This window comes from Anas platyrhynchos, chromosome 24 (assembly GCF_047663525.1).
Source record: "Anas platyrhynchos isolate ZD024472 breed Pekin duck chromosome 24, IASCAAS_PekinDuck_T2T, whole genome shotgun sequence".
Taxonomy (NCBI): Eukaryota; Metazoa; Chordata; class Aves; order Anseriformes; family Anatidae; genus Anas; species Anas platyrhynchos.
In genome coordinates this window covers 4,279,510-4,299,286 of record NC_092610.1, presented here as the reverse complement: position 1 = coordinate 4,299,286, position 19,777 = coordinate 4,279,510, and the positions used below count along the sequence as shown (strand labels likewise).

Sequence of the window (19,777 nt, the reverse complement as noted above, 5' to 3'; positions counted from 1 at the left end):
TAGGAGGGGCAGGGAGAGGCTCTTCTTTAAATTAAACAAAGGGGCTTCGGTAAGGGAGATAAAAGTTTATTTTTGATACACGCATCTCATCTCGATGGCTACGGTTACAAACGTCCCTCTCAGCATTTGCATCACAACAGAATTTAAATACTCCCACTCGGATTCTGCTCTTTTTCACCCAAAGTTTGTGTTCGGGCTTCGGTGTCCTACAGACCAGACCGCGGCGGGACGGGGCGACGTTGAAGCATTCAGCAGCTTTGTCTGAGCCCAGAGGAAACAGAACATTTTCAAAAACACGCAGGAATTCGCAGAAGTGACTAATCTGAAACCCGAACCCATCTGACACATCCAGGTTTCTCCTGGAAACGGTTTCCAACACCAGGGTTTGCTGCAGCCCTCGAGGTCCCTGCTCCTGCCAGGCCGGCAGCCGCGCTGCTTCAGCGCCTGAATATCAGCCAGGGCGAGCTCGAGACGAGCTCCCTGCTGCAGCAGTCCCAGTAGCGAAACACACACGCAAAAAAAGCTGCTATTCTGGGAAACAACAAAATCCAAGATTATCAACTGGGGCTGGTCCAGCTGGGAGCAATGCGCATCGGTGGAACAACCGAAATGAGACCGCCACGCGCAGGGGCAGGAGGCAGCCACACCGGAGAGGGCAGGGGGCGTTGTGAAGCCTAATAAAACTGCACCAAAGTCACAAGGACACCTAGAAGATGTGGATGCCCTCAGTCCCTCCACTGATTCACCAGGCATCCAGCAGGCAGCTCGCAAAATCCGCTCCTTGCCTCTGAAGCACAGCTGCAAAAACAGAGGGGGAAGCGGGTCTGCCTCTGTGTGGCACGGCCAGCAGGATGGACAGATGGACGGACGGACAGCAGGAGCAGGTGGAGGAGCACGGATCAGCAGACACGAGGGGGTGGACGAGCAAATGCCACTCTCCTCCCTCGCGCAGGACACACGCATGGCGCTGGAAGCGCTGCTCTTCTCACCCTCCCACCACCGGTCCCTGCTCAGCCGCAGTCCGCGGGCTTGGAGGCACTTTCCATTTTCCTCGTGGGCAATTAACGCACCGGTTACGGGCATGCTCCACCTCATTTCAGGCTCTTTGCTTGGAAACAAAAGGAAAAGCCATTTTAAAGCCATTTAAACATGCAGCCATCTGGCAGGGACCCACAAAGTTCGGAGAGATGATTCCCAGCCTCTATCCACGTCCGTGCATCAGCTGTCCTGCTTGGAAGGAGGTCTGCAAAACCCACCCGAGGGCTGCAGAGCGCCGCACACGTGCTCTGTACCTGCCTGACTTCCCAGGAGATTGCCACAGTACAGAAGACACGTGGAAGGTGGTTAAAGCACAATCCTGTGCCTGACCCTGTGTTTCTACGTTAGTGGAACAGGAACCATTAGTCTGGGTTTCAGTGAGAGAGGTTTAAACCGATGCTGCGCTCCCCACGGATGCACAGCGACAGCTTCTCAGGCTCTGGTGCCGCACAGCAACTCGCCGGGCTGCGAAATCACAAGCTGCAATAAAGCACTTCCACGTTGCTGTACCACTGATTAGGGCTAATGAACCTTCCTGAAGGGAATCTACAAGGCTACCTGGTAAAGGTGCTCACGTTAAGATGTGTAGGAGCGTAGGAAAGGCAGGGCTGAGCTGCTCGAGGAGCGAAGAACTGCAGATCTGCACGTCACATCACAGCCGGGTCTGGGTTTCAGATGCTCTTTAGGAATAGCAGCAGCAGCTCTTCTCGTTGGGGAGGGAAAGAACAAACACCCCACCAGAGAGGGAACAACAAAACCCAGAGAACAGCAGAAATCCAGACCCGAATTAACACTGATTTTACCTTCAAGGTGGAGGAAAAACCTGCCGGCCCATCTCACCTCCACCTCTAGGGGCAAAAAAGAAAAAAAAAGGGCAAGTTTTGCACCAGTGGACCCAACACAGAGCACGTCCCTGCCTCGGCTCCAGCCTGAGGACAGCCCCTCGCCGTGCTGTGAGGTGACCCTTTTCCACCCGCAGCGCCTCCTATTTCACAGCAGGAATAAAATATGGGACAAAGCTGTGGGTCCAAGCCCTGTGCCAGGGGTGCATGAGGAGCGCAGCGCCCCGATGCTCGGGGCTCAGCCTCAGCTCCGCCAACAGCAGCCAGGGGGCAAAACCTCAGCCCCCAGCCAGCTGCACATCTAGGCTAAAGGAAAATCCACGTTTTGAGCAAGGACAAGTAGCAAATGCCCAAAATCCCCATCTGACATTGCGTACTGCCGTTCCTCCTCGGGGACAGGCGAAGGCCTCCACGAGAAGGAAGAGCTCGAAATAGCAAATAGCTTTCTCCAGGAAAGCAAAAGGGGTCACCGGCTGACAGTCCCTTTGACGTTTCCTTCTGAAAATTTAGTAACCAAGAAAGTCGCAGGAAAACGTTCTGGGGTTTCAGGAGAGCCAGCGGGTGACACGAGGTGAGAGGAGCGGTTTACGGGCAGCAGCCGCCCGCAGCAAGCAGCGGGGCACGTCGCACACCAAAGCTCGCCTCTGAAGTTTCATTTCCTCTCCATCCAGGCCGGCATCCCATTAAAAACCTGGCGTTCAAGTGGCACTGCCTGCTTACACACGCTGCAAAAGCAGCCCTCCTGGACTGGTTCACTTCAGAACCTAATGAACCCCATAATGAGTATTAGCTGCGCTAATAAAGCCGCTGTTGTTGGCATCTCGGCTCACACCGACGTGAAACGCCGCATTCATCCGCGGTGACTCAGACGTTTGTGCTCCGTGATTCAGCCGTGGGGACATGAGAAAGGACTCCTGAGCCATCCCCTCCCCGCAGAGCGGGCTGCGCCCAGCCGGCGATACTGGGCGTCCTCCTCCTGCCCAGGAAGGCCGGGGCTCCGGCCTCGACAAAAATGCACCCGCCTGACGCACGTGTACAAGCCCATGGCAACATTTTACCAGGGTTGAAATGAGAAAAAAAAGGTGGTAACAGCACTAATCCGGACAGACTCTGTCACAATTCCTTTGCTAGCAATCCTCAGCAGCTTCAACAGAATAGGGAGGGCACAAAAAAAACCCTACAGCAGCTCTGGCTGCCTACAGAACTGCCCATTTTGGGCTCGGAAGGAGCACGTGGAAGTTATTCATGACAGCAGCAGCCCAGCACGAGGAAGCCGGGCAGTCCATCTGGGAGGTCGGGAGCCGACACGCCGTGACGCTCTTCCTTCCCCCGGCGCGGCGCTACGAGCCAGCCCCAGCCCCGGTGTGGAAACGGAAAGCAGTTTATTTATAAGGCAGCTGGCACCGCATTGTTCGGGCTGGTTCGGATGAGAGCGCGGTGAGGTAAGCGCTCCCGAACCGCGTGATTTCCTCGGTGCTTCCCGTGACATTTCCAAGCGGGAAACTCCCATTTCCCAAAGCATTCCAGTCCCCACCAGTCCGCCCAGTCCGGGACATGGCGGTGCCGTGGTGGGGAGCCCAGATGTCAAGCGGGGCCGAGCACAGCTGGAGGCTCGGCCTCACCAAGAGGAAGGAAAAGCAAAGCAGAGCGCACACCACTGGGAAGTCTCACGGTCAAAGAGGGTGGCCAGGAGGAAAGGAGCTGCTTAACCAGAGGCCCACGCAAAAGGAGGCCGTGCAGAGGGTTTCGGGGCCGGGTTTGAGGCCACGATACCCCGTAAATTTGTTTCCCAGCAGAGGAAACGCAGCTTTCACCGAGAGCCATTTCAGCCGGCGCTGAAACCACATCACCTGCAGCGCCTCCTCGCCCCTCGCTGCCGCCGCTCACCGCGCAGGAGGGAGATTTTCCTGTTTGCAGGTGAGGGCAGGGGAAGGAATGCAGTCCTGGAAATTAAAGATTCGGTCACATCGTGGCTGGGTCGGTGGCTGCGGTGACTCACGGCTGTGCCAGCTTCAGGCCAGGGAACCTCCAGCGCCGACAGGCTGCTCGCTGCAGCACCTCGGAGCGGCGTCACGGCCGCACTGGGCAGGAGCCAGAGGAAGCACAGGGCCAGGCTGCATTCCAGCAGAGCATCAGGCAGCAGCAAAGCAACAGCAGATTCCCAACAGCGAGGCACTCGGCGGCAGGATGCCCATCTGTCACTCCCAGCTACATTATTAGGAAAACGTTAAGCAAAAGCGCGGGGAAAATTACATTAATTATTCCATTGTTTGGGGGAAGAGACAAACACGACGTTCTGCTTCGCTCTTCTTACACCTATTTAGAACTGCCTTCTGCCCCAGGTATTCAGAGGAGAACCTAGAACCTAAGGCTGCAAAATGCTGGAGATAAGGAACGAGGAGACAAGCAGAGCTCCAGCACAAGCCAACCAAACGCCCCTCTCCTCTCCAGCCCCAAACAGGCACTGGTTTGGGACTGGCACAGCACAAGCACTCGGTGCCCTTCCTTTGGGTGCCCCACTCCCAAAAACCTGGCAGCTTTACACAGACATGATTGAAATAACTGAGCCCTTCAGCAGCGAGGTCTGTCCTTCCGTGCCACCTGTAAAAGGGTGGGAGAAGCTCCTCAAGCACCACAGGGAATGCAAATTCCCAGCAAGAACGACCCCTGCTCTGATTCATCCAGCTCACGGTCCCACCTCTCTCTTCCTATCTCTAATCCTCCAGGACTGCAGACTCCCCAGAGCTGAAAGCCTCCCTGCCCACGCTCTCGCCGGGACGAAGGGCAGGATGAGCTCTATAAAAGCAGTTTCCTCCTTTTTAACGTTTCACAAAAATCTCGGTGAGCGCACGTGCTCCTCATTCCAAAACCCAAAACTGCAGCAGCACATCTCGGCATTTCCTCCACCACCTCCAAGGGCCCATTGCAGAGAAGCCCCATTACCCTTCGACACCTAGAGCGCCTCAGTCCCCGGTTACATTTTTTTTTTCCAAATTCCTGCACAAAGCCAACCAGTGCCAGGGCATCCTACCATCCTTCCCTCGCTTGGCTCCGGCCAGGGGGACGCACAAAAGCGCCTTGGTTTAGCTTTTTGGGGAACACCCAACTTCCACCGCACCTGCTCTGCTTTAATTATTGACTAGGCTAGAAGCTGCTCATTAAGATGCAAGGCGAGCTTGGCACACAATCTCAGCTTCTGATCATCTCCAGCAGATACGCCTGGAAAAGAAACCCAAGCTCCCTGCCACGGCGCAGCGTTTAAAAGGAGCGGCAGCAGCTCTGGCTCCGGCCCCTTAAATTTCACCACAAAATGCTTGTTTTTGCACCCGTGCGCCTCAGCCCCGGTGGAAAGTTTGCAGTTTTTAACTTAACTTCAGCATCGCACACCAACACCGGGCTTTCAAAGCTTCCTCCAAGCGCGGTGCGTTGCCAGCACCACTTGGAGCAGCGCGGATCCAGCAGGTAATTACAGGTTTGACCTCCGTCTTGCACAAATATGCCTCCTGAAACAATGCGAATAAATATTTGCTCAATACGAGCAGACAGCTCCGAGAGGAACCATTCCAGTTTATCAACTTTGTGATTCATGTTGATACAAGCTTTATTCTCTATTTAAGGAACCAGATAACGCTTAGGAAGTTCATCCAGCCAAATACGTTTCGTGGAGCCACCGGGGACCACCCCGGGCAGTGGCACGGCCAGCCCACGGGTCCCACCCAGCAGCGAGCCTCAGCCTCTGCCCTCCTGATATTTGCTGTTGCTCAACCTCCGAGGTGTCCCCGGGCAGCAGCAGGGTGAGAGATTGACACGGGCAGAGCGAGAGATGGCTGCTAGCATGGCCAAAGCAAAGCTTGGGGTTGGGATGGGATGGGACGGGGACCGTCCCCTTCCTTACCCTTTTTGAGCCCCCGATTTGGCTTGGGAGAGAATTGTGAAAGGCTCGGAGGAGCAGGAGCCGAATGTGAGCTCTGTACTCCCCAAACCCCATCCCTTGCCTTCATACAGCGCCCTCCTAACAACCCAAAAAAGGTCCCCTGAAAGCAAAAACGGGGCAGGTGCCTGTGGCAGGAGCAGAGGTGACCACGGCCGGCAGGGAGCTTACGGCACCCACTGCCCCCAGCCCCGTCCCCGCACCGAACGGCGCCGGAGCCGTGCCTGAGTCACGAGCAGCAGGGACAATGCCACGGCCGTTGTTTACCGCGTCAAGGACGTTCCGTATAATTAAAGGAAATGTCACAAGATGAGATAACGCCGACAGGTCGGGAGGCGCAGCTCGTGGTAGCCTCGCAAGAAGCTGTCTGTCCCAGAGGCCGTTTCCCCCATTGCACACACAACCCCTCGCCCATGGCCAGGAGCCTCAAATTTCACCCAAATTCACCCAAATCCCTCGCCCCGCTGGCTGCCCTCTTGCTGCGTTTGCAGAGCGCCACGGTGACCCTGCCTGGTGTCCCCAAAAAGAGCTGCCACCCTAAATCCCTTCCAAACCTATTAGGCAGCACTCCTGCCCGCTCACGCTTGCACGTGGGGCTGCAGACAGCCTCCGAGCACCGCTGCAGGCAGGGCCCCAAGGACACAGGGCTAAATGGAAAGGGGAGAGCCGTGACCACAGCCTGGCACAGCCCCCACAGCCCTTCAGGACCAGCTTTGGGACCACCAGCAGCTGTGAGCTCCGCCAGGGCCAGCTGCTCCAATATTTGCTCACCCCCTCAGACAAATTTTGCAGCACAAGAGGTGCCGCACGCTACTATTTCAGGTATGTAAGCCAACAAGCCTACAGCCAACCCTGGCAGGCTTTATGCAAGCCAAACTCGCACCTCCAGCCCCCAAAAATCAGCGGGCTATGCGGTGCAGCCGACCCACCTGGCTCCTGCCCACGGCAGCCCTGGCAAACCTCACGGCTGTGTCAGACACCTTGGGATGAGCTGGGATCGAAGAATGCAGCCCCACAGGCACTGCTGAGCGGGGGGAAGACCCCACGGGTGAGCATCGGGGTGAAATCCCCAGCACGGCATCCGAAGGGCTCCCTCCTGGAGATGCCCAGCACGAGAGCAGCAACGCCAAGATGCGAGTTCAGGGGCTTCAGCTCACGGGGAGAGTCGCTGAGAATTAATTACCTTTAAGGGGTCTGAAAGCCACTAAGGGAAGCAGGAATGGTTCAATTCACTAACCCTGAGGATCCGTATTTCCCATCGAAAGCTCTTCAAAAGGCACACAAACGAGGCTGAAAACCACAGGTCCAAGTAAGTGCACTCCTCAAACAGTACTTGCAGCCAGGACACAGAGAAGACATTCAAACGGGTACACAAAATTTTGGGTGTGCAAATGTGAACAGCAAACCCTTTCTCCGTGCCCTTTTATCCCTCCTTCCAAAGCAGTCCTCAGAACAAACCCTCACCTTTTTCAATGGGAGAAAGAAGCCTCCAAAAAAAATCTGCGGTTCTGACAGATTCGGATCGGCTTTAACAAAAAAAATAAGAATAAATCAACCTGGGAAACTAAAAGGTGACTGACCGTTATTAATGGAACTTGCCCACATTTATGGAAATTCCTGGTTTCGCATGAAATCACCTGCTCACTTAGTGGGTATTGTAGGAAAAGCACTTCTTGACCCTACTGATGGTCACCACGTTTTGCTCTGCTGAAGCCATGGACTTGACCTGGCAGCGACCACCCCATTGCTCCCACTGGTGACAAACCCTGCCTAAAACTCAGGCCACCAAACCTCAGAGGTCTGTGGGGCCAGCAGGAAAGCATCACATCCGTAACAAACCTCAGCAAACCCCGGGATGTGCAGCAGGGCTTTTCTCCTCTCCTCCCTGCTGGATCATCTCGGTTCTTGCCTCGCTCCCGACATCGGCCGAGCAGCAATGTCTCAGCCTGATGGCTGGAAGAACACCCTCGAGACAATGATTTGAAAACGCCACCGGCTGCTTTTGCCTAGAACAACTGCCACAGGCTATCGGGGATGCAGGATGATGCTCTCAAACCAGAGCTGATGGCTCGGGAGCAGTCTGCAGCACGGGAGCTCACCGACAGCGTGATGAAAGAGGGCTCAGTTCACACTCGTCCTTGCTCTTCAGCTCTTTTCCTAGGCTTTTATTTAGGGTTGAACTCAAGGGATCTTTGTTGCGGAGGAAGGAATTGCTGCACAGGGCAATGGGGGTGCTCTTTATCGAAATAATTCTATAAAAAAATCCATCAGTATCAGGAAACAGCGCCCCAGACACCATCCCCCAAAACTACCCGCGGGGAGACCGATGGGTACTGTACCCCGAGCAGGAAAATCAGAAAAAACCCTGAACAGACAGGGAGTGTCAAGGGTGCCAGACTCACTAGAATAATCCCATTACAGAGTTATCCAGAGCAAGCAGTTTCCTCAATATTTGCGAGATAACAGGATTAACTTCATGTTCAACATCATTTCAGGCTAATAATTGCAGAATCACTCCTAAGGCCCTAATGTCACTGATTCAACAGGGGATTCCCATCAACCCTCCCCACCAGCCCCAGCTTTGAAAGGCCGTTCATTAGCGTCAGCATCTTAAGTTAATTACTTTGAGAGATTTTCCTTTCCTCCCCAAAGCCAACCGTAACTTAACCCCTGCAGTACACAGTGCCCGGGCAGAACAAAATCCTACAATCCTATAGGAAGGAGCAGCGTTTACCTTGCTGGGCACCACTGAAGTCTCTGAGATTTAATGCTAAAATCAAAGGGGTTGGGGGCAACCAAACCCCGGTGCAAGTCCTGGGGGGCTGGCTGCAGGGTCCCAGCTCCCAGGCAGGCACCGAGGCTGACCCCAAAGGACGTCTTCCCCAAAGGCAATCGGGGGATCGTGATTTGGGGATCACCACCTGGTCTGCAGGGCTTGGTTCCTCACCAAGGCGTGCTGTGCCCTAGGAGCCCAGGGAAACACAACACAAACAGCACGCAGAGCAGCTCCTAGCCCACAGCGGAGAGACCTTGGTTTTCTATGGGATTTGGAGCACAAACCCCTGAAATCCCACCTTTCCCCAGCACGGGAGTGGCTCGTTTCGACACGCTGCACCCATTGAGCCTCCCTTTATCCTTCCATCCCTCTCCCGAAGTGCTCAGCGTGCCACCGAGCCACCCAGGGCTCCCAGCAGCTCGCCCCAGGGCAACCCCCAGGACCCCCTCCCCAAGCATGGAGCCCCATAGGGCCCAGGAGTGCCCCCTCCAAACCCCCCCCCCAAGCACAGAGCTCTGCTCAGCCCTGGGATGCCCCCCAGGACCCCTGCAGAGCTCCGCAGCACCCTGGTACTGCCCCAAACCCCCCAGCACGGAGCTCTGCAGCCTCGGGGTGCCCCCCAGGACCCCCAAAACCCAGCACCGAGCCCCCAAGACCCCCCCCACGCCCCTTGCCCAGAGCTCCACAGGGCCCTGGGGCTCCCCAAATCCCCCCAGTGCAGAGCTCCACAGCCTCAGGATGCCCCCCAAGATCCCCTCCCCAGCTCAGAGCCCCAAGGGGACCCGGAGTGCCCCCAAATCCCCCATGGGAGGGTCTTGGGGTGCCCCCCAAGCCCCCCCCCAGCCCGGAGCTCCGCGGCCCCGGTCACGATCGCCCCCTGGTGGCCGCGCTCGGCTCGGCGCCGGCAGCAGCCGGGGGGCTTCGGGGGGCACCGGGGGGGCTTCGGGCACTGTCCTGGCTTCTTTCCAGGTCCTCAGGGCACTTTGCTGCCACTTCCAGCCCAGTTTGAACGGCTCGAGGGGAATTAGGGCCTTTTCTATTGTTTTTAAAGCGCAGAGGAGTACAAAGGCAGCGTGACCCTGCTGGTTCAGTCCTTCAAAAACCCTAAAACCAGCACTTCTTGAAGCAGGGCAGAACCAGGCTAATCCCCTAATTTATCCCCTAATTTAATCCCCTAATAATTTCCCTAAGCACCCCTCAAGCTGACCACGCCGTGCTCATCACTGGTCCCACCACAGCCGGCTCAGTCCCACGCCTGCAGGAAAAACACGCCAGGCTGTGAGCGGGGTTTTTGTTGCATTCAAGCATTTTGGGAGAAAAAAAGGCACTTTCAGAAATGAGAGCCGGGGTAAAAGCAGCAACAAGGTAGTGCTGGTGACGTGCAAGTGTTCAACCCGAGCAGCATGGCCAAGCTGCTGCCTCAGCCAAAACCCTTTACAGCTCCTCGCAGGGGCAGCACCACTGAGAGCTGGTGTTTGGGGTTTTTGCCATTCAGCACAGACACACTGCTGCTGTGCGACCCAAGAGAAACAGTTATAATAAAAATCACTTCATTTAAACTAAGCCCACTTACCTCTGGTTCCAGGCAGGCTTCTCCTATCCCCAGCCCCAATAAAAATCCGCCACTGAAGTCTCCCGAGGCCTCGGGGAAAACAATGTTCCAGAGGGCAAGGTGAATTTAAGGTCCAGGCTGAAAATGACAGCTAGAAACTCTCGCAATCTAACACTTCTGCTCGGTGCCCTACTTACTGAACCACAATGCCTCCACGTTCACTACTTCACAGCGAGTCGGCCTGAATCACCCGGAGGATTGATTACATGCCCTACAAGGCCTTATCTCTTAATACCAGGAGTAAAACTGCTCAGCTCCATCGCAGAGCGCTCCAGCGGGTCCAGCAGCTCTCCCCCAGCACCAGCTTTAGCCCCTACCTCGCTCCAGCCAGCCCTTAAACCAAAGCATCTCCCTCCCAGCACATCCGCAGCTTGGACCCCAAACCACAAAACCACCAAAATGAGAGCTGCTTTCCTCCAGGCAGAGCTATCTGCAGAAGCCACGTGCCCGTTTACTACAACAGCTTTAGAAGCTGCTTGAAATGGGGTGCCAGAGTTATGGGGTCTCTGGACGGTCAGCAAAAAATCTGTGAAACTCTTGGCTTGGAGTCGCAGAGAGATGAAGGAAGAGTTTGGGCTCCTCTGATTGCTCAGAGGGGGAATTTCTGGGCATTTTTTTAATTTATTATTATTATTAATAATAATTTTTAAGTGCCAAGCCAACCAGGAGAGGGATAGCTGATCTGAATCACTTGCACACGCAGGATGCAGAACAGCAGCAGCACTTGCATTGCCCCGGGCACCCTGACAGCACTCAGCACCTGATTTGCACCGAGAGCAGGAATGTCCATTGCAAATTCAAGAACAAAAGGCTGTCAGGATCGCATCCCAAAGGATTTCCCTAACGTGTCAAGTGCATGCCTTACTTAGGATAATGCTCTCAGTGGGTTAGAGAGCGTGCTGGACTGCACCTTGCTTACAAGTCCAGTGGTCTCCAGTAAGACCAGTGCAGCCCTCCAGTACCTCTGGCTGAGGACCAGCAGGACTCTGCCTTCCTCGCAGTGCTGCAGCACAGCCTCCTTCCGCTGCAGTTAGCGTTTAATCTTGTTTCATCTCAGCTGCTCTGGCTCTTCTGTGGTACTGCACAAGACAGTTACGCCGCTGTATATGTAATTTGTAGGATCTCATGGGGGAATCGCAGCTCACGCGTGCTCCTGGAAGAAAACCTGCTCTTTTGCTGTGAAACAGACATCGCAAAGACGTTTCCACTGGCTAGTTGGCATTAACTGGTTTGCTCTGGCAGTCCTCAGAGCTCTGGCAGGGAAGCACTCACACTGCCACGCTCTGTGCTCGACTCTGCAGATCGAAACCAGGAAAAAAAAACAAACGCTGCCTCCAGCAGCCTGGTTTAAACGACGAACCACGTCACCAAATCACTTCAGTTCAGGACAAAAATGTACATTTGACAAATTTTTCCCTAAATGCTACCGAGCAGCTAGTTAAACGCCTGTCCTGGTGGCAGCCTCAAAGCAGCTCGGCTCCAGCTGAGGCTTTGTCACCACGAGGGGATTCGCACCCTGACGGTCCCCAGCCCTGCCCCGAATCCTGCAGAGGCTGCAAAGGGCTCCGAGTGCCCTGCCTGCCCCTGCACGGACCGTTCCCTTCTGGAGAGGCACCCAAGGGACCAGGGTGAGCACCCTGAAGCTCTGAAGCCAACAGAAATGGGGCTGTGGGTTTAGGGTCTGTCCCTTGCAGGCAGCTCCACCTGCAGCTGGCAAAGTCCTCGCCTCCGCTGCCAGCCGCTGATCCGTGCCAGAGTCACCAGGTGGGGACAGGCTCACGCTCTCTCTCCCTGGCTTCAAACTGAGCCCACAAGGAAAACATTTTCCGTCCCAGCAGCCACTCCCTCGGCTGTGCTGCTAAAAACAAAAGGCTTCATCAACAAAGGAACGGCGAGGAGCACGCCGCTTGGCGGACACCTTTGGTGCAGAAGCAGAAAACTGGTTTCCCCGAGCAGGTTTTTTTTCCTGAGCAGGTTTTGTTTTCCCCTAGCACACTTTGCCAGGCTGAAGCCTTCTGCTCATTCCCACCGGGAGGAGATGCCCAGCTCCTGGGGGCAGGGGAAAGCAGCAGCAGGGGGACAGGGCAGGAGGGGACCCACACGTCCCAGGTATGAAAGCAAAGGGTTATTTCGGATCCCAGGGCAGCAGGCTGCTGGAAGCTGGTGCTTAAAGCGCCTTGGGACAGGCTCCCACCTTGACCAAAGCATCCGGCACTTCTGAGCATCACAGGCAGCAGAGCCAGAACAGACCCTGCTCGGGCGATGCAGCCCCGCGATGGCTTGATGCTTGGTTTTGATCTCAGCTTCCTCTGACACAGCTGGGTTGCCAGAATTTGGCAGCAGTGGCTGTAGCCTGCTACAAAGCATCGCTTCCGCAGGCGTGCTTTGGATCAGAAGCGATCTCAAAGCCTGCTACCCACGCACGTGCCACGGTCACGCACTCGTTTCCATCAGGGCTTTGAACCTCAGCGTCCGATGGCACCGCTCTCGTTTTTAGGGATAAAAATGGGAATTGGGAAGCCAGCCATGCTTTCTGCCAGGACCAAGCAGCAAAGCTAGTGCAATAGAAATATTCACATTTCGAGCCCCTTCCTTTCCTCGGGCTATATTTGGAGTCTGAGTGTCCAAAAGTAGCAGATTCGTGTCACACTGGTTTCCTTATGAGGCACGTAGCCCAGAAGCCAGCTTAGACGCTAAAACAAATTACTTCTTTGTTTGCACAGAGGTTAAGGACTCGAAGAGCATTCCCTATTTTTAGTAGGAAAAGAATTGGGAGAAAGTAGCACAGCATGAGATAGGGTGATGAAAGTCAACCTCGAATAAAAAAATAACTGCAGAAGATTCTTAAGGCATCCATAAATTTACTGTCTCAAGTGTTGTTCTGTAATAGAAGCAGCTTTGGGCAGGAGCCCATGGGTGCAGAAGGCTGCTCCACTGCTTCCCAGGACTCCTCACAGCTGTCCCACACAGATTCAGACCCTTTAGGGAACCTACCACGAGGTTTATCCCAATACCCACAAAGTCTGCAGCCACGAGCAGAGATTTTCAAGGGAGCACTGAACTAGAGGAGCCAAAAGGTCCCAAGATCAGAAGCTTTTTATGGAAAAAGGCAGCGCTGTGCTCCCCGATGGCAACTGGGGAATGCTCAGCTCAGACACCACGAGGGAGCTGCAGGCCCCTCCAACACCTCTGCTTTCGAGGAACCATGGGCATAAGGTGAGGCTCATCCCACCAGGCACAAAGTTTCCACTTCAAAATTTGCTTTCTAAGGTCTCCCGACTTGGAGGCAGATGGGATGCTGGCTCTGATGATCCCTTCACTAAGAAAAAGGCTGAAGCTTAGTTCACGGCAGCCTAAGAGGAGAGCGGTCTCCAGGAGGGGTCTGGGCAGCGTGGGCAGTGAATGCAACACGCTCCGAAAATAGAGTGTGATCCTTCACCCTCAGCACTCCGACAGGAAGGATCTGATCGGGGTGCAATGTTCCAGGGCTATTTCCCTTCAGCAGATCACTCGCGTAGGTGGGACCTCAGAAAGAGGAGAAACGGCCGACACACGGCATCTGTTCAGGACTCATTTATTCCTCTCGCCAGCCTCCGTCCTCCCACCGCCCGCAGGGCTGGGGGCAGCACGCTGCCCCGCTGTGCCCCCACCTCCCTGCTCCCACTACCCCAACATTTCCTCTGCCTCCAGCAGGCTCACGGCACTGCTCGGTACCTGGAGGGCTCAGGCTGCTAACCTACTGCAACTTTATGTCCTTTATGCATTCTCTAAGCTGGTGCCAGGCACACAGGCCCAGCCGACAGCGAAGTCATTTCATTTTGCTTAGCCCAGCACCAGAGACAAACTCGGCCACCTGATGCTGCCCTGGCTGCACATCCACATCACTGACCTGGTAGCTTAAACTACAGGCTCAGAGCCACAGCCCAAGGCTTGCAAGAAGTTCCTGTAGGTTCTTCTCTCTGCTTGGAAAAGCAGCCCGTGGCTGGGTTGAGGGTGAATTTTTAAGTTGCATACCTGCTCTAAAATAACCGTGTATAAACAAGCTCTGAAACTTCACTGCAGCTGCCTGGAGACCATGCTCCTACTAGTCTTCGGGGATGAGCATGAATTAAAATCTGAAGACAACAGCAAATTTCGTTTTTAATTAGCCAGGGCAGCCAGCCAAGGAGGAGCTCCCCCACCCACCCATGGCTAGTGAAGCCTGACAGCTAAAAAGGATTTATGCTCCACTGTGCAGTCCCAGTGGCCATTCGAAGCGCACCAGCTCTGAACACGCGCCAATGCAGTTAAAACAAAAGCCAGCCATGCAGCATTGTGAGTGCAGTTAATATACAACCAGGGAAGGACAGCCATACATCAAAAAGCACCAGGCTTGGAAGGAACAAAGGGCACGGACTTGAGCGCAGCTCCTGCACGCAGCTCCGCCTTACCTCATCTCCAGCCTCAGTGCCCGGAACAAGCCAGGAGTCCTGAGTTTAGCAGCACCTGGAGAATGAGCATCCTTAAAAGCAAAGTAATTTTAAAAAAAATAGTAATAAGAGACCCATCTGTTTATATCGCCTTTAACGCGGGGCTCTGAGCTCCCAGCACTACCACCACCAAGCTCCACAGCCAGCTGCGCGAGGTGTCTGTGCATGCAAAGACCAGCACAGATGCTCCATCCTCAACCCTCACAGCTGAATTCAGAGGGAGAGGGGAGGCAGCTCTTCTTCAGCTGGCACAATGTGACCAGGACATGAAGCCTTTCCCATCCCGGGCCACCAGCGCTGCTCAAATCAGGAGCCAGAGCTCCCAGGAACCTCGAGAGGCTCCAAGCCCACATCCTGGGGTTGAGCAGGGAGCTGTCATCTCCGCAGCCACTGCTTCGGCTGCCAGCACCGCGTTCCCTTCACCCACCTCCCCCAAAAAGGCAGCAGCTGGGCTTAGTTTGCCACAAGCAAACCGTACGGGAAAGCAATCACCACAAATTGAATGTGCACCTTCCAGGCTAACAATTAGAGGCCGCAGCAGCAATTCCTGCCACCAGGATTATAAGCCTGACGTGTTTTTATGCACATGCACTTGGCTCGGAGCTGTTGTGCGAGTCCAAACCCAGCCTCCAGCGGACAGGCTGGTAGATCTGCCAGGCCGAGCACACCACGCTGCTGACGAGTACATCGATTCTCACGTTTCGAGGATGGCATCACCTGACTGCAGAGGAGTAATCTAGAAATAGCAGCTGTGGTCACGCAGCTGCACTTCCTCACAAGTCGGGGAGGTTTCACCCACTGCCCCAACGTGGTCCACAAGATGCCAGGTTAACATGCTCCATGGAGACCGGCTTCCCGCGGGGCAGGCAAGAGCTTTCATGCAAATCCCACTTCAATGGCAGAGGAAAAAATGGCTAGATAACCAGTGCCTTCCACCACCATGTTAGCCAAACAGTTGGAAAAGTCGCTGAAGCCAGAACTCCACCAGTTTTAGTTGCAACCGAATGCTTGCATCGGTTAAACCTCACGGCAAGGAGTCTGCTTGCCTCAGGTCGAATAGTAGGCAGTGCCTAAAGCGAGAGCTTTAAAGCCAAATTTTAATTAAAAAAATCTCACATCTTCTGCAAGACAGAGCAGCCTAGGGAAATAAAATCAGAAAGAAATCAGGAACTACCATGAGCTGATCCTTCCTTCTGGCTTGCCACGTGCCTCGCTCAAATCACATCCCAGCTCAGAACTCCTAGCCCCCTGCCTATTCAGAAAGGGGATGCTGTTTGTTTTCAAGAGCTTGGGATATTCAAGAAACTTGTATTCCAGCTTTCACAGATGGGAGATTTCAAAAACGATCTTCCAGATGCACAGTACGCAGCTTTGGTCGGTTCTGATCCGCACCATTACTGCAGTAGAGCTGCAACTGATGCATCTGCCAAACGATCTCATTTTCTACTCATCTACATTTGAATTAAAGGCACGAAGTTTAAAATAACGAGGTTCATTACAGTACTGAGCAGACGAAGAAAGAACAGGTCAACAACTGATGGTAAGGCACCGAGGTACTCACCGGTGTTCTCTTCCATTCCTCTTGCTTGCTAGCTGTCTGAGCAATTCCTGCAAAAACAGGAAACAAAATTGAGACAAATTAAATTTCCAAGCGTGACCAAAGCCTGGGTTTCATTTCACTTCCCTACCAGCTCTGCTCAGCCCGCACTAACTGACACACAGAGAACCCAGAGCAGGAATCCTGCCCCAGCAACCTAGGAACAAGAGCGTGGGGCCTTCACCCCTCTGTGAAGACGTCAGCAGCCTCTGAGCACTTCTGTGGTCAATGAGAAAGAAAAGCGAAACAAAGTCAAGGTGTGACAACTGCAAAGCATCAAACCTTCCCTCCCAGGAAAAAAAAAAAATAAAAAAAATCACATGTGCCTCCTCGAAAGGACATGTGCTTCCCGTAAAAGGGAACAGCTAATGCTTATCTAGCAAAGACAGCACAGCACGTGCACGGAAGTATTGCAGAGCTCACGTAATGTCAAGACAGATCTGATTGCACTGGGGAGAGAGGACAAGAAGGAGGAACCAGGGCTAGTAGCAAGCCCGGCTTTTCTTTGGAGAAACTTCTGAAATGAGGCGCAAGGGGAACTCGTTTTGGGGAAATCAGGAGACATCTCGATTCTGACGTACACGTGCGGCACCATAAAAAACAGGCTGAGCACTCCAGAAAGGGGGAGCTCCCATCCTGAGGAGCCCACAACCAGTCGAGCTCCCAGCACGTGCTGGCTCCCACGGCGGCGGTGGCCGAGGAGCCAGCCCCAGCACGGCCCCGCTGGAGGTGCCTCTGAACGAGCCATCACCAGCAGGGCTTTGGGGCTTTGCTCTGCTCAGCTGCGTGGGCGAGAGGCTTCCTTTGATCAGGCAGCCGCGCTCCGGGCTACCTCTCTGCTGCAGCCGGAGCAGTGCCACGGCAGCATTCTGCGACGGGGAGAGCGCCTCGATATTAATTAATTAATGCTCAAATCTTGCTGGCAAGCACAGCTTCTGAAAAGCTTTGCATGGAGAAGTGCTGGCCGTGCGGAGAGGGGCAGCGAGTCGGGCACCCGAGCACGTCAGATGCTCCTCACCTCGCAGGCGGGTTGTGCTGAGTGAAGTTCCTCTGGAAACACACTGAGAATCCCCCCAGCTTAACCCATTAACACCACCAAAATAGAGCTAACTCACACGTGATGGACAACGCCTATCCTAAAGCCTGCGTCAACAAGGACACCACGTGCAAAAACCAAGCCAAAGGCTCCCCACCGAAGGCAGAAGAGCACAAAGGTTTTTATGGGAATCAAACCAGCCCCTGCACACAGACCAAACCCCCCCTTAGAGCAGCTCCACCGCACGGGGAGCGTGCAGGTCAGGTCTCCCTGCCTGCCCCGTCGGGAAGGGAAAGCAGGAGAGAAACAAAAGCAGACACCTCAAAGCCTGCGCTAACCTCAGCCCAGATGACAGCAGCCCTCCTACTCCCCCGAAGCCACCGGGGAGTTGGCTTTAATTTGCCTTTCAAGGGCATTCCTGCACAGGCTGCGCTGAGCTTTGCATATTACAGGGGGCACGTTTGTGCCTGGAATACTAACGCTGGCAGCCTGCTCGCCGCTGGACACCGGCTGCAGGCACCAAGGACATCTGTCATCGCCTGCCAGCACCTCTGCCCATACCAGGAGGGATGCTCGCAGCACAGCGCATGCAGCCAGCCAGCTGCTTATTAATGGAACCGGCTTAAAAGGCACAGCAGAGTCAGAGCGTGAGGTTAGAGCGAGCAGCAGCAGGGCTCCCAGGTTTCCAGCAGGCTGCCAAAGCAGGGATTTGTTCCCTCGCTAGGGAACAGGCACTTGCTCACCCAAGCCACGGAGCAAGCAGCGTGTGCCCTGCTGCCAGCGCTGAGCAGCAGTGGGTTATTTGGGAACTGCTCTGCCACAGGCGTGTGGGACACGCTGCCTGCAGGAGACAATCACTGTTAGCCCCTACCATCAGGCGTTCCCCTCCTCCCTGAAGGCAGCAGGTATGTAAACCTGAGAAAACCCGGATTTTGCCTTTCTTTGAGCACCGCCCGTGCTACAAACCCACTGATTATTTGTGTCCTCGAGTGCTCGGCTGTTCCCTCGGTGGCTGTGTGAGGTTCCCCTGCCCAGCGAGCCGCGTGCTCCCAGCACAGCTCCTGCCACTGCTCTCGATGCCCCTCGGCACCCCGGCCAGCAGGAGCACAGCCTTTGTCTGGCTCGCTAGTCCAAACACATTGCCTTTTTTTTTATTATTATTATTTTTAGCTCTTTGTACCAATCTAAGAATATATTCTTGTTCCATTGACCCATCTCTGAACTCACAACAGCAAGGTGACGGCTTTTTTCCAGCTCACACAAGAGAGGACGGCCTCGCAGCCGTGCTGCGGTGCTTCCTGAGCTGTTTTCCACCCCAATTCTGCTGGGAAAAGCAGGGAATGGGGCCGGCCCCAGCCCTGCCCCTGGGCTCAGCTCCCTCGTGTGCAGTCCCACAGCACTGCAGGGTCCAGATCTCCGTGCACGTCGCTGCTCCTGGCTCCAGCTGCCCTGCACCCAGGCTGAGCCGACCCAGATGCAAACCAAACCGCTGCAGGAGCGCACCACGGGCTGGGGCAGGACCCCAAAAGCCCCAGCTCCGGATCCCAAGTCACTGCCAAGCCGCACACTGCAGCACTGTGTTTTTTGAGCCAGGCAGGGCGGCTCTGCTGATCACAGCTCCCCCACTTTGTGTTCTCATTTGCAGCGAGCCTTGCCCAGAGCCCTCGGCCGCTGCGCGCTTTCGGATGCGTTGGCAGCGAGGCTCATTAGCTGCACCGCTCTCACACAGGTTTCTGATCCAGTGCTGCCCGGCTCCTCCTAACACCAAATCTCTTCTTTCAGACAACGACAGGATGTTTCAAAAAGTCCAACTAAAACCAAACCAGTGTGGGCTGCTTTTTTTTTCCCCCTGGCTAAAGCAGAGAACTGACAGCTCCTCCAACGCGAGGTGGCACGCTGCCTCTCCGCGGTGGCTCCCAGCGGGCTCGCCCTGGGCGTGCAGAAGCCGTTTTCCGTGCTGGCTCAGCTCTAAATCACCAGCCCTCAGCCCAGACAGCGGCTGGGCAGCTACCACAGGGCTCTGACTGTAATGAGACAAAACCAGAGGCTGCTTGGAAAAAAAAAAGAGAAGGGTGTGGGGGAGGGACAGGATGCTCTCCTAACGGTCCCAAGCTGTCCCCATTAGCAGGGGAGAGGGAGAGGGAGGTGTTAATAAGCAGCAGCTAGCCCGAGGACCAGGGCTGGCATTAGCACAGCCCATTAGCTAGCGCTCACAAAACGAACCCAGGCTCGCTCGCTGACCTTCCAGAAGACGCTTTCCTGTGCCCCGGTGTGCTGCTGGAAAAAGTCAGGCAATCAGTGAAACATGAGCTGGGCTCAGGCCGCCAGCTCCCTCCCTGCTTCATGGCTGTGTCTGTGAAATGTGCGCTGCAGAGCGGCTCCCCCTGGGCCCGAGGACAGCCGAGACCCACAGGGGACCCGCAGGAGCCGACAGACAGACAGACAGACACGGGGACACCACGCACAGGGCTGGCCA

The 19,777-nt window shown here is 55.1% G+C and overlaps 1 protein-coding gene across 7 annotated transcripts in view; it reads right to left on the bottom strand.

The window, feature by feature from the left end:
- PHACTR4 (phosphatase and actin regulator 4) overlaps positions 1-19,777 on the bottom strand; it is a 60,414-nt gene that overhangs the window by 21,641 nt on the left and 18,996 nt on the right. For 5 of the 7 annotated variants that reach the window (XM_072027311.1, XM_072027315.1, XM_072027312.1 and 2 more), the window contains exon 2: positions 16,230-16,276. In XM_072027311.1, coding sequence (XP_071883412.1) covers positions 16,230-16,245 — 16 coding nt within the window. In that variant the 5' untranslated portion in view covers positions 16,246-16,276. Of the gene's footprint in view, positions 1-14,629; positions 14,701-16,229; positions 16,277-19,777 lie in introns of all 7 variants that reach the window. The other 2 variants (XM_072027317.1, XM_072027318.1) reach the window with 2 other exon arrangements.